The following is a 14,647-nucleotide window of genomic DNA, read 5'->3' as shown; positions in this document are numbered from 1 at the left end:
GAGTCCTTGTAGAAAATAGCTTATTGTTTTGTTTATAACTCTTGAGTATATCATACCCTCATATGTTTGTTTCCTGATGGTGGTCTTTCTGTTCCCACTGCTCTAGTTCAGTTTAACTATTTTTTAATCTGGAGCTGGATCAGTAGAATAATATAAAACCAAGAAAGAAAAATAGTTGGTGACCCAACAGAGTAACACTGCTCTCAAGTTTTTACTAATGTGCACCTCATTAATTTACAGTATTGATCAATTAGGTGTTACTTCCACAATTCTAAGTTTTGGCCCCACTCATCATGCTGCAAGTCACATTAGATGGTGCAGAGAAAGCTGTAATTTTATTATTTGCACCAGGACCACCTCTGCAATAGCAGTGGTTAAGTCATGCACACATCTTGCATTTTTTCAGCTGAGTCACCATCCCTGGAGGAGTTCAGAAAACGTGTAGATGTGGCACTTCGGGACATGATTTAGTAGGCATGGAGGTGTTGGGTTGACGGTTGGACTAGGTGATCTTAGAGGTCTCTTCCAACCTTGCTAATTCTGTGATTCTATCTTTCCTCTCTCTTTCACGAAGGGAGCTGGGTCCTGTCTGCCAGGCAGTAGAGCTGTTTTTGGCAGCTCCCTGGTTGTGGAGAGTGCTGGTAGGGAATGCGTCCTGCAGTGTTGAGCTTGGGAGACCATAACACTTGACCTGATGTTAAGTGTGCCTGCACACATTTGAGGAGGAGCATTCATGGATGTGCTCATCATCCAACCATGACAACCTCAAAGTCACTATTGAACAAGTTTAATATTAAACTTTTATAAATTTAATAGTTTTCGTCATGATTTGCTTCAGCTTGAGAAGAGTCGATTTTCTACGCTTTTGCTGGACCAGTCACATTTCTACACTTGTATTTGTTAAAAAGGTGTAATTTTGTGTCCAGGACCTAGACAAACTAAATATATTTCCATGGCAGGTGATGGAAGTTTTGGATTCATAACCCCTTGTTCCACACCAAGTGGTGGACAAGCCTTCATAGCTTTGAGCCTGAAATGTAAATACCTGGTAATGGGTAGAGAGCTGGAGATACTTGTTTTGTTTCTTATAATGCCAGAGAGGAAAGTAGATACTGCAATTTTTCCTCTCACATTTATCCCCAAATCCTGTGATACTGTAGTGTGGACCTGAGTTTACACATAAACCAGAGCAAATGTGTACATTCTCAGAGAATTTGAAATGCTGTTTCATGTTAATTTTCTCATTAAAATCCATCTGAAGCAAGCAAAGTAGCCTATTTAGAATTGAAGTAAATTTACAGCCAGTAGAGAAGTACCCTAGAAACTAGAAGTACTTCTAGTTCACCCAACGGGGAGTCTATTGGTTGTTCAGCATGGAAAAGAAATTTATATCTGGTGAGGTCTGAAGCCCGGGGGTAGGTATAAACAGAAATTCTCTGCTATTGGCACACACTCCTGCTTGTTCTCTGGACAAGCAGAGGCTCGTGGAATTGTGAACTGACAGTCGATCACTTTTTGTATGCTGTTTATGCTGAAGAAAAGTATCAAAAGAAAAATAAATTTCCCAGAGAATTTCAGTGAATGGTGGTGTTGGGGAGGCGTGTGCTCACTAGAGAGTAGTGCTTGTTTAGAGCTGACAGTCTGGGGTCTGGGTTGTGAACATGTGAGTGAGTTAAATCCTTAGCGTTTGTAACCACTTTTCCCCCCCCATCTCTCTTTCATTTACCCACAGGGTTATTGCTTTCCTTGAAGCTATTGTGTGCATAAAGTTTGGACAGGATCTTTTTTCCAAAACACAAATACTGTATGTTGTGTTTTGGCTTCTCTGTGTGGTAAGTGAGATTTCTCATGTGAAATATAAAACATGGCAAAAGCATTGAAAGCATCTAAATAGCTTCCTCTCTGGAACATTGGCAGCAGGGGATCATTGTGGCGGAATGCTGGTAATGAGCTTTATGCACGTCCTAGGAAAAGCAAATGCTAGATAGTTTAGAACACACTTCGAAGGGACTAGAATAACTTTTTTTCTTATTTCTCGACATAGCAGAATATAGCCACTTTACCAGTGCTTAACAATGAAACAAACACTAGTTAGAGGGCGCTTTATCTTTACGAGAGAAAATGTCAGTTCGATCAAGGCTAACTTCGGTGGTGCTCACTATAGTGCTCACTGGAAAGGAACAGGAGTTAATGAATAGCATTAATAAGTAATGCGTGTTGTTTCACACTGAAGTCTTACAACTACATAAACAACCCTGCTTTATCAGGCAAATCATTCTCACTCAGCCTGCAACTTTCTGTACTTCAGTGTGATTACTGTAAATGCAGCATGAAATGGCCATTTTATAACAGTAAATGGATGTTTGTCTTGCCAGACTTGTAACTCCGATGCCAAACACATTTTTAATGGTCAGTGAAAAATAAGGCATTTATAATGGGCTGACAGATAAATACTTCTCCCTTCTAGTTGGGAACACAGTTTGAACAGGTGATAGGGAGTCATAATTTATTGTTCTTTTATTTAGCATGACCATTTTATTCCTGAGACTTCAGAGGAGAAAAGTATTGAATTGCTTCCTGGATCAGAGCACCACAAAACCAAACATAACCCAGCCTGAAGCTTGGGGCAGGGAGAAGGAGAATTTGTTTTTCTCCCAGACTGGTTTTTCCTGATAATATACCTACAAGTGCCTACTAACTGCCTTTGTATGATGACTGTACAGGATGAGGACAAAAATCGTACTGACAGTGTATCCTGCATGTGTGTGGGTGATCTGGATGTACTCCCATGCTCCCATTGAGGATTGGTCTGCATACCCCATGGTGGCAGAATGTATCTGTACCTTGAAGTTGAAGCACGAGTGTTACTCAACCTGACAAAAGATGCAGAGAGAAACAGAGCATGAAGGTCTCTGAATGAGGAATCCCCAGGGACTCAGAGACCTTGAACCAGCAAGGAATTTGTAAAAAGTTTTACAGATTATTTTCTCTTTTTCTTCTCCTCCCTTGTTTAGGCCTTTACAACTTTCCTGTGTTTATATGGTATGGTTTGGTACGCAGAATACTACGGCCACCGAGAAAAGGTACTTTATTAAGAAGCCTGTTTTTGTTTCATACCGAAGTTAAAACTGCAAAGCTCCTAGATATTAGAATTCTTTACCAGAGCTAGTATAAATGGGGGTGAAGGGGGATGGTCCAGAGTCTAACTGAAGTCAATAGAAAGAACTCTGAATTCAGCGGGCCTTGGACAGATCCCAAATTACACTGTGGTTTCTAAAGAATGCTGTCCTCTTAGTTACTCAAAATGAGTCTGTAATTTTAGCAAAGCATTCGGGGATGAATGGTTAGCTAATGTTCCCATTGTACAGGTGGAATGCTAGGGGAATATTAAGAATACTTGGTTACACAACAGATCACGTGACAAGTGGCGAGTTCTTATTGTATCATCTATGTTGTACTTTCTAACTAGGAAGGGAAAAGTCCTAAGCACTGGCTGAATTTTTTATGAGGACTTCTGCCACAGTTTAAATTTACAAGTGTAATTGCAAACAGGAGAAGTGCTGATGACAAGAACCACCAGCGTCCCAATGACATGTGTCCTTCTTGGTTTTGCAGACCTTATCAGAAAGTGAAGACAGCCCGTACAGTCCAGATGCTTCCTGGCTTCATTCTAAATTCAGTAGAGGTATTGGCACTTTTGCACTTATATTCTTGAAGTGGTAGCATTAAGGCTCAGCACTAGGAAGTGAGGCTTGAGAAACTTACCTTGGAGACAACTGGACTTACTTAAACATCCCTGCAGGAGCCATACAGATAAATCATCTGCAAAACTATTTTGCGTTATTGCCTTTTTTCTTCTAACTCTTGGAAATGTATTTATTTTTTAATGAAGCAACTGATTTTTTCTGCTGTTATTCCAGGCCATTCTTGAAGGTTTAGGGCATTATGCATTTCATAACTGTTGTGGACAGGTTTTCTCTCTGAACACTGCATGTTTGATTTGAAACATATGAATGTGAATTGTGCTTTTATTCCTGCTTGTTAAGAAACAGTCAAGAATGTGCCTTGGAGCTTGTGTTCTTACTGACACTTGCCTAGTCAATGCAGTGCTGATGGTCATAAGCAGCTTTCTCTGTCCTCCTTCAGAGAAGCAAAGGCAGCCTCCTTCTCTGACTTCTTTTCCCTACACTAGAGGTCAGTTAAGTTACCTGCCTCCTCCATTAACTCTTTAGTGTGGTCTTGCTTATTGGAACAAATATTTAAGATTCACACCTGGAAGTTATCTCTGTCAGAGTTTATGCTCCAGGTGTTTGTATCATTAAAAATATTTCTTATTTATCATATGCTTGAAAAGCACCTACAGCAGAGCTGCTTTATATTTCATACATGATTGTTCTGGATGCTGATATTAATTTATTCTCAGTTTAGTAAATCGGTGGATTTTTGTATTTTGGAGAAAAATTGCTTGCGCTCAAAATGTTTTTCCCATTTATATATGCCAGAGAAATCTGGCCAAGCAAATCTTTCTCTTTCTGTTACTTCATTAATTACAAACTTCAGCCTCTTTCATGTTTTGCTCTTGATTTCTTGTTTCAGTCCCCATTGTCTCCCTCTGCTTTCTCAGAGTCAAACATGGTCTGTCATGTGAAAGACTGAAACCAAGAAATGTAGTCTTACAAGGATCTGTGACCTCGCTTCCATAGTTCTTAATAAAAGAACTATGTTCTGCCAGTAATAAAAATGTGGGGGTTTAATTATTGATGTAATTTAAAATGGAGGATGTTTCACCACTGTATTCTGCTATAGCAAACTTCTGAATTTTTTTGGAGGAGGAAGAATTTTGCAGAAGTCTTAAGAATTGCTTTTTTTAAAAAAATAGGCCACTAGATGGAGTACGAGTATCAACCAATTTGTATTAGCCTGAAATAATCCATACTGTAAACACTGTAGCTCTAGAAAGCCTAACTGTCTTTTAGATAAGAGCTTGACAATGTCAAATATATATATGTAGTCAAAAAATATTTATTTCTCAGCAGGTGCTGACAATAGTCCACCAAAACATTCAGTCAATAGTGAAAGCCATTCGTCTAGAAGGAGGAATCGGCACTCCAAATCAAAAGTGACGAATGGAATTGGCAAGAAATAAGAATGGTCTTGGAAGATATCCTACAGTGTGACCAGAGGTGACAAAGAAAATCAGACCTGGCTCTGAATTTCCAAATAGAAGATTGATTTTTAAATTTAAAAGTTTAAAAAAGGAGGTGTTGAAGAAAAGGATGATCAAGATGGAGCCACCAGTGTAGTGCAAATCATTGCCTGCTGACACTTGCCATTCACTGATTTAAATCTAGTTTCTTCAACATGTGGCACCACAAGTTAATGAAGAGTATGCTGGAAAGAAAAGTAATTTTGTCATAGCAGGTACACTGTTTTGTGTTGAGGTGTTGCAAGTGCATTTTTAATATCTTAGTTGAGGACTTAAACACAAAGGTTAGTAAACTGATAATCAGTTGGCATAGTTGGTTGGATTTTTTTTGTTCTGTTTTACTGTGTTTTTGTTGTTTTCTAGAAGAGTATGCAATCCTTTGACTAAAAGCAACTCTGCCCTTTTTTCTCAGTCTCACAACTAAACTTTTCTATACAACAGTTAGTAAGTATTTAAAATTTCCATGCTTGTATCCATCTGCTTGCTTTTATGTAAAGGCTTTTTAGACCTGGTGAAAGGGTTTTACCAGAGAAGAAATGGGTCCAGGTTTCTTGTAAAGGATGCGAAATTGATCTTCAAACACAGTTCTTTTGTTCTGCATTGTCCTTCTGCTTGACTGTTACACATTTGATTTCTTTTAAGTTTTTAAAATACTTATATAAAAACCTGTTGCAAAGTAGAGGTCCATGCTTCCTGTCCTCAGAGACAGATGTCATGCCATTTAGTTGTTTTTCCTCCTTTACTGCAGTGTGTTTTGCATCTTCAAGTGCAAATATGTCATTTTTTCAGCTGTGTCACACTGTGTACAATGTTCCTTCCCACTCCCCTCTAATTTGCCTCTGCCTCAGCTGGAACCAGAAATCCCAGTGTCTTCAGCCTGATAGCAGAAACTGCTTTGAAGGCTCTGATGCCCTACTAAGCCTGGTGATAAGGCAGTTTTTTGCTGAAGTTGAGTTGCTTACTACTTCCATAAACATAATTATTTGTGAAGGCTTGCTGTAGTCTTTGGTGTCTGAGGGGCAGCATGATGTACTGTGATATACCATTGCTTTGGTATTTCCTATCATGCAATCAGATACCCAACAGCAAAGTCACTCTTTCTTGCAGGTTTTTTTGTGTGTTTTTTTGTTGTTGTTGTTTGTTTGTTTTTTAAAATTTATTAATTCTAACATCTAGCAAAGTGGATAATTCTCCAGCAGTGAACATAATGATTAAGTCAAGAGGTAAACAATCAAGAGCAATCAGTTCCTGTATTAAGTGATCAAAATGTTTTTGTGCCAATTAGATTTTGGGATTCATGGGGTTCAGAAGGGTAGATAGCTTAAGCAAGGATAAGTAAAACCCATTAGTCACTTAGTCTTCATAAGAAAACGGGATTTCCTTTTTCTTTGAATAATGTTACTGTGATTTGCCACAGGCTAACTACAAAAAAAAAAAAAGCAGCAGAGACTTTATACAAGTGTATGATACTGTAAATAGAAATAAGTATCCTGTGTAATCCCTTAATTCCTATGTGCCACAGATTATCAATGTTCTCAATGCACTCAAGTGTTGCTGCTGAACTCCTCAGAGGCCCCTCATTTGTCACCCCCCTTTTCAATCAAACACAAAGTGTACAACTTGGGAAGTAACATAGTAGAAGCTGCTATATCATCATTGCTAGAGTGACATTAAATGTTACATGAGAAAAAATGTTAGGAAGACTTTCAGGCTTTCCTACAACTACTTGGTTTTCATTCATACTATAGCAATTCCATGTATTGCCTCCTGATTTGTAATGTACTATATATTGATGAATGTATTCGTAGATTTCTTTGGATACTGAGACTTGTTACTTTTTTATTTTCTTGGTTAATAACTCAGTCTGTGTAAGACTGAAGAATGGCATTGTAAATTTTCTATCAATTTAATACCAAAGCAAGAGATTGGAAGTCTAATGGTTTTAGATATTTTAAGTACTGTGGTTTTCAAAGGTGGGAGCCTGTTTTGTACTTGCAAGGTGTATACACACCAACTATGTATACAAAGCTTACATGTGTAAGCAGATGCTGAAGTACAATATCTACTTGCCTGTGGGGACAAGAACACATTTTGTAAATGCAGACCTGGTGCTTACACTGCTGAACTGCACCCTAAAAATATTGGAAAGGCAAATATGAAGTGTCATCTTGTTGGAAGCTGACTTCTGTATGCTATTACAACAGCTTGGCCTTGAGGTGTTGTTTGACAACACCTTTAAAAATACTACCCATGAAGTCTTTTTACTTTAATTTTTTGTGTTTTTTTTGGTTTTTTTTTTGGTTTTTTACTACTTTAAAAGAGGGATGGCTAGGAAGAGAGGAAACTTAAGTAAACTATTCAAGTCCTGCTTGGGAAATGGCACTTTGTGTCCTCTGTCAGCAGTTCTGGCTGGAATTCACATGTGTTCTCACAAGTCCTCCACTGACTGACAACTGTGTTTTCAGCCCCATCGTTTTGGACATGAGCTTTGCACTGGCAGGCATTGGAAAGGTGCTTTTGATCACTGCTGTAAAATTAGTGATCTCAATTTTATTTACTGCGCTATTGCTGAATTCTGTATGTGTGTAACACCTACGATGACAAATGACTGAGCTGTTTAGCAACAAGTATCCATGTATGAGTTCTGCTGCTTGAACAGTATTTTGTAACAGTCGTGGATGCACTGTCCTGTTTTTAACTACTTGTTCTGTCACAGCCTCTCATTTCTACTTTCCTGCTTCTGATGTTCTTTCCGTTCTCTGTCCTCTAGTGATCTCCCCTGCTCCTATGGAGAGATCTGAATTGGCCCTCCAGAGGCTGTCCATCACAGATGTCAGTCATTGAAGGGAGGCTAATTCGGGGCAGCATGGTGTAAGCAGAGAGTAGTGGCAAGAACTTTTAGTAGTGGATTGAATAAAAATGGAAAGTTTTAAAATGCAGGTATACACTGAACCAGAGCTAGCCTTGAGTACTGGATTCCAGTATTAAAGTTGCTGCATAGATCGTACACCACATCTAATTAAATATTTGGAGTGTGATTTCAACCAGTGCTTTTGTTACTCTTCTGTGAAGATCATCATTTGATGTTCCAGCTCTTAAAACTTTAATATTTTTTACTTTGTTATCACAAGAGGACACAGATGTTACCATGTATTTAATAGTTTTTGAATAGGCTTGCTCTGTATTGATTGCAAAGTATTGTACCTTGCAATAACTCAGTAAATCAACCCATGTCACCAGTATGTGTGTTTGTCTGTACCTGCAAGGCATAGGAAATGATTACATACTGCCTTTAGAAGCTATTACATTTTATTCTATGTAATTGCATGCTGAAAAATGCAGTGGTTCCCGAGCAGCCTACAGTGCACACTAAGGTTTTGCTGTAATTTATTATTTCAGAGCAGCATTTCTGATAATATGAACAGATACATTATGCCTTCTGAAGTTTCTCTAGTATACAGGATAAGGCTTGTCTTAAACTTAATTATTCTTCTTGGATTTGTTTTACTATCGGATGGGTTAACCTTTGGTGGGTGGCCCACCAAAGCTGCTCTATCACTCCCCTCCTCAGCTGGACAGAGGAGAGAAAAAGTAACTATAAAATTATGGGTCGAGATAAGGACAGGGAGAGATCATTTACCAGTTACTGTCACAGGCAAAACAGATTCAACTTAGGGAAATTAATTTATTGCCTATCAAATTAGAAATAAAACCAAATCTTAAAGCACCTTCCCCCCACCCCTCCCTTCTTCCCAGGCTCAACTTTACTCCTGATTTCTCTACCCCCTCCTCCTCAGCGGCGCAGGGGACAGGGAATGGGGGTTGCGGTCAGTTCATCACACGTTGTCTCTGCTGCTCCTTCCTCCTCATGGGGAGGACTCCTCACACTCTTCCCCTGCTCCAGCATGGGGTCCCTCCCACGGGAGACAGTCCTCCACGAACTTCTCCAGCGTGAGTCCTTCCCACAGGCTGCAGTTCTTCACAAACTGCTCCAGCGTGGGTCCCTCCCACGGGGTCACAAGTCCTGCCAGCAAACCTGCTCCAGTGTGGGCTTCCCATGGGGTCACAGCCTCCTTCGGGCACCCATGTGCTCTGGCATGGGGTCCTCCATGGGCTGCAGGTGGATATCTGCTCCACCGTTAACCCCCATGGGCTGCAGGTGGATATCTGCTCCACCGTTAACCCCCATGGGCTGCAGGTGGATATCTGCTCCACTGTTAACCCCCATGGGCTGCAGGTGGATATCTGCTCCACCGTTAACCCCCATGGGCTGCAGGGGGACAGCCTGCCTCACCATGGCCTTCACCAGGGGCTGCAGGGGAATCTCTGCTGCGGTGCCTGGAGCACCTCCTCCCCCTCCTTCTTCACTGACCTGGGTGTCTGCAGAGCTGTTCCTCTCACATATTCTCACTCCTCTGTCTCCAGCTGCAATTGCTGTAGCACAGCAACTTTTTCACCTTAAATATGTTATCCCAGAGGCACTACCACTATCGCTGATGGGCTCGGCCTTGGCCAGCAGCGGGTCTGTCTTGGAGCCGGCTGCATTGGCTCTGTCGGTCATAGGGGAAGCTTCTGGCAGCTTCTCACAGAAGCCACCCCTGTAGCCCCCCCGCTACCAAAACCTTGCCACGCAAAACCCACTGAGTTGCAAGATGGTCTCAGGACAGACCTTCAAAGAAGAAATGGGACTTCCTGTAGAAGAACTGTAAGACAGGCTATTAGAAAGTGAGCTTCTGCCGGTATAATGGTGTCACTGAATATCAGAAACACTTTGCTTTGGCTCCCACTGCTGCCATAGTTTCCACAACAGCAGTTTCCAGTTGTTCTGATATTAAAACCCGATTGTGAGCTGTTCATTGCTCCTCTGTTGCTGTTGGCACTAGTCTGATGTCTAGTGTGTAAACTTGGCTTTCCCTTTTCTCCTCAGTTCCTTCTCTCTACAGGCAGTGAATATGGGGACTTTCTGCCTTGCTGGGAAGGGCTTTTCTTCAACTTGACTTATCTTTTTGAATACTAATTATAGAGAGCCCATAAATTCTGAGGTTGTAGTTAAAAATACTGGAAAAAACCTGAAGTGTTGGAAGAAACTTCCTTTAAGAAGCAACACTTGAAAAATGTACTCCTTTGTAAGCACGGGGCGCTGCTACTTTTGAAGGATCGCTCCTCGTTTTGTGTCTTGGTAGTTGCTGTTGTGGGTGGAGCTGTAATCAGCAGTGTCAGGGTAGGGTTAAGTGGTCCGGGCGGCTACGTTTCTGCTCCGTCGTCCTGTGGCACAAGTTGCATGCCATTTTGATAATGTGATTTGGCACAGACTGGAAACTAGAGCCAAAAGTTGGCATGGTACTGATTGAAATAGGTATTGGTGTCCATGCCTACTTTGATATGTGGAGTTCATTCAGTTTTTGTCAGTGGCATGGAAATTTACCCTGGAAGCACTAAACCAGTTCTCCCCCATATGCTGTGCTTGAGGAACTGCTGTTCTGGCTTACTTTTTTCCTTGGGAAAGGGAGAGGAGCACAGTGCTCTTTTCTGGATGCCTGAGCACTCACGTTCAACTACATCCTGATAACATGCCCTAGGCACTACTCTCCTGTGCCACTGTTTTCCCACTGGTATATCTCATCTGACCATGCTGGACCACTAAGGACTACACGATCCCAGGCTGGGGTTTAACCAGAGGTTTCTGAGCTGATTTTAAGCCTCATGTGCTCAAAATGCCTCCTGCAATATTCTGTCTCCCTCCCTCCAGGTCTGCTCAGCCTTCTTATCTACCCCTTGCCACCACATAGTTTTGTTCTCTGGAGCCCTAGCAGGGACTGGTCCTACTTTAATAAATTAAGGTAGTTCCCTAAAGGTGCAGTTTCACAATTGGACGGAAATGTGTTTTGGACAAACACACACCCCACATTACTCACTTTGTTCTTGCTTTTTGCGTGGCTGGTCAGGAATTGAGAACATACATTGTTATTCAAAGAAAGCGGGACTAGAAAGCCACAAGCTCTTCATACGCTGGGCTGAAAGCACAAGGACAACCAGACTGCTAGCTTACGCCCAACAAGATGCATGGTCTGTTATCAGTATGCCTGCTCACTCATCTATCAATGCTGTAGCTGCAGGTGTGCCTCGCAAAGGAGCAGCCCTGCTGCCCTCAACAGTCTAAATTATATTATGGTAAAAGCAAGTGAGTTTTAACTTCAATTCAGAAAAAAAAGAAAGGCTGGGAAAGAATGTAAATTGTAAGCATCGAATTCCTATAATCAGCAACAATGTAAGTGCCAGACTATCCTAAGCATACACATGGGTTTAATTTTCATAGTTTTCATGGCTCTCCGTTAGCAGATGATCACGAAATAACTGGATGTCTTATTTAATGTTTTTTTGGAGTAGGGGAATTTACAGCAGTAGCATTCCTATGGATGTTATCCAAAGTATGTTCCACAACTGCTGTGCCCTCCAGTTCAGTATTTCGGTGGTTCTTGCTTAAAAAAATGCATAAAATACTTGTGTGTATGTATATATACATAGATATCTACCAGATGAACTTTCTCATCAAAATGCCCAGGGCCTGGTTGAGTGTAGTCTCTGTGACAATGACTGCTGTGCGCTGGACATTTGGAAGCATCCAAGTCGGTATGTACCTCCATAACGTTCAGGAGAATTGGGCATTAATCTCGGCTGCAGCCCCTAGGTGATGCTATAACACAAACACACAGAGAATGTGACCTGGATTTTCAAACTTTGCTTCTAATTTTGGGCTGCTGGCTTTAGCCACCCTGGCTCAGTTTTAAAGACTTTATAACTCCTGTTGACTTTAATTACATGTGCCATACACTGCAAAGTGCCCGTGTTGTCAAACTTGCTGCAGAACAACAAAAGCAAAATAAAATCAAATGAGTAGCTTTGAGGAGGCTTTTAATTAAAATGTTAAATGATAGCTCTAGTCTTTGGAGAGCAAGAGCAAAAGACTTCTATTTTGGTTTCTACCAAACACACAGACTACCAATTTGTTGTCTAAGCGTCCTGGTTTCAGTCCACATTTGAAGGGAGCTCTACTCTCTCCAGAGGATCTTCGGGATGAAGCTCTGGGCAGGGTTCCTCTGGCGTTCCTCCTGTTCCCGCTGCCTTTTGTGTAGGGCATCGGGGTGGGACAGGGTGACCGCTGCTTGAAAAGGTGGTTTGGGTTTTGCTCCCAGGAACTCAGCTGGAGCAGGCCACAGTCTCCAGTGCTGCGCACTCGCCTGAGTTTCTGGCTGTAGCAATGAAGCTGTGAGTTTACCTGCTTGGTCAGTTGAGGCCATCCCTCATCCCTGCTATCCTGTTGGGGAAAGGGAAGCCACTGTGTGCAGATTATTATTGCTTCATGTCTTTATGTGGCTCAGAGTTTAGGATGGTTCGGTATGTTTCAGTAAGTGTTCAGAACTTCATACCATCTGGAAAGAATTCCCATTTTTTCCAATAAAAGCCACTGAGCATTTTTTTTTAAGATTTGGAAAATCCTGTTAGTCACAAACCTCAACAGGGCATCCAACCTGTACCAATTACTGTGACTTCTATCTATTAACACTGATATGTTCCTATTGGCTTAGGGGAAAAAAGCTCCAGATCATTTAACTTGTATGTGGCCAGCTGAGAGAAGAAATTGCAGCCCTCATTCCTTGCAGGAGGAAACACGGTGTCCTTGCTCTTCTCAGTGTGGTTCTGTACAGGGTCACCACCAGTAGAAACCTGTGTTGGTATTGTTGTAGCCTGACTTCAGTACTTGCTCTCACAAAACTGTTACTGGAGAGCAAAAAAAAAAAAACAGTGAAAAATACCACTAAAGGAAACATATTTCCATTAATCAAATAAATAATCTGGAAGAAAACCAAGACCTTTTATTAAATTAGCTGAGACATTTAGGTTTAGGGTTTTTTCCCTATGTACGTGCTGTAAGAGCAGTAGGTGATGCATAATGATGCGTCAACTTTTTAAATATTCTTATTTAAAACTCTTTACAACTTTTAAAATATTCTTATTTCTGCCCATTTGCTGACTTTGCCATATTTGGATCCCAAATCCGGATCTGCGCATTCCATTTGCCCACACTTAAAATGCATTTGGAATAGCAGGACAGAGATTGGGGTGGAGAAATCAGATAGAGCTGAATTGCAATTTCCTGGTGACGTGTTCTCTAAACATCCCAAAATATCTCTCAGGGTGAAGTGTTCCACTTGTTGACTTCAGGTTTCGGCAGCACACGCTGTTCATTCACTCCTGGTGCCTCTCACAGGGATAGTAACATGATTACCAGTAATGATCTTTCATGCTGTAGAGTTTTCTTCTCGCACCGCTTCCATGTTGAAGGAATTTCTTTGAAACAATGCATAGGACATTACAAACTCAATGGGGGGTGGCCAGTAAGTTCACGTTAAAGATTAGAAATGGGGACAAAGGTTAAGTGACTTGTCTACATTTCCTCAGGAAGCTGAAGACAAAGAGAAGAGTAAGGTCCCAGACCTTTGGTTCCCATGCTGTTACCAGAAAATTATCATGGGACTTGCTAAAAAAGGGAATCTGTAGTAAATCCAAGAATGTTATCTGCATCTCTTCATCCCTAAAAATGAAAACATACTGTGTTACACAAAGAGGGAACAGGAGTGAGGTGACACCCTCCCTCCATTCATATATTCTAGTCTTCGTTTTATTTTGCTGGCTTACTTCAATTTACCTACCTTTTCCAATGACCTTTCATGACCAATACCTCGGCTGTTGATTTAAAATTACTAACGGTAGGTCAAGACATTTAGGGCAAAGTAGAAGATCTTTGTATCTCCAAGGCATGCTGGAGCACCGTGGTTCTGAACCAACCTGGTGGCTCTCTGCTTTTCTCGGTAACGCTTGTAGTCTGATACATTTGACTTCCCAAGGGATGATACAGGCAGGCCGTTTTGTCTTCTTCACAGTTCACCAAGTCCAGCGATCCTGGTTGAGCCAGGGCTGCAGAAGGGACAGCAGCCAGCGGTCAGGAGTGGGTTTCTCGTTCTGTGTTTGAATCAGAACGGATTTCAAAGGGAAGTCTTAGCCCTTTGGAAGACTGTTCCTCCACGTACATGAAAAAATAGCAGCTGGAACTGTTCTAAAATAAATAACATTACAAACAGTGTTTTGGGCTCATGGGCTCCTTGCTGCTTGTTTGGGCACATGCAGGTGCCGTACCCATTCTCCCTGCAGAGCCGCACTCTCTGTTGAGATTCTCCACATCTGTCTTGAGGTGTGAGATTATTTTGGACCTTTTCCTTCTCTTGGGTGTGTCCATTTCTCAAGAGCCAGAATCAGTTTTGTCTCTCAGCTTACTGCGAGGTTGTCCTTATTTTGGGCTTCCACAGTGACCACCACTCGCTTCTTGCTTATCTGACCGTCTGACTCCTAGCAAGTTTCCAGAGGACCTTTCTGAGAAAAGCT

At 41.4% G+C, this 14,647-nt stretch overlaps 1 protein-coding gene across 3 annotated transcripts in view; it reads left to right on the top strand.

The window, feature by feature from the left end:
• PTDSS1 (phosphatidylserine synthase 1) overlaps positions 1 to 8,465 on the top strand; it is a 32,813-nt gene extending 24,348 nt beyond the window's left edge. Inside the window, exons 9-12 of one of the 3 annotated variants that reach the window (XM_072852142.1) lie at positions 1,733 to 1,832; positions 3,015 to 3,083; positions 3,616 to 3,685; positions 5,034 to 8,465. In XM_072852142.1, the coding sequence (XP_072708243.1) occupies positions 1,733 to 1,832; positions 3,015 to 3,083; positions 3,616 to 3,685; positions 5,034 to 5,146 (352 nt within the window). In that variant the 3' untranslated portion in view covers positions 5,147 to 8,465. The remainder of the gene's footprint in view (positions 1 to 1,732; positions 1,833 to 3,014; positions 3,084 to 3,615; positions 3,686 to 5,033) is intronic. The other 2 variants (XM_072852141.1, XM_072852140.1) reach the window with 2 other exon arrangements.
• The last annotated feature ends 6,182 nt before the right edge of the window (positions 8,466 to 14,647 follow it).

The sequence above is a fragment of the Ciconia boyciana genome, chromosome 2, assembly GCF_034638445.1.
Source record: "Ciconia boyciana chromosome 2, ASM3463844v1, whole genome shotgun sequence".
Taxonomy (NCBI): domain Eukaryota; kingdom Metazoa; phylum Chordata; class Aves; order Ciconiiformes; family Ciconiidae; genus Ciconia; species Ciconia boyciana.
Note: the sequence above shows the minus strand (reverse complement) of the source record. Positions and strands in the feature narration are given on the sequence as shown.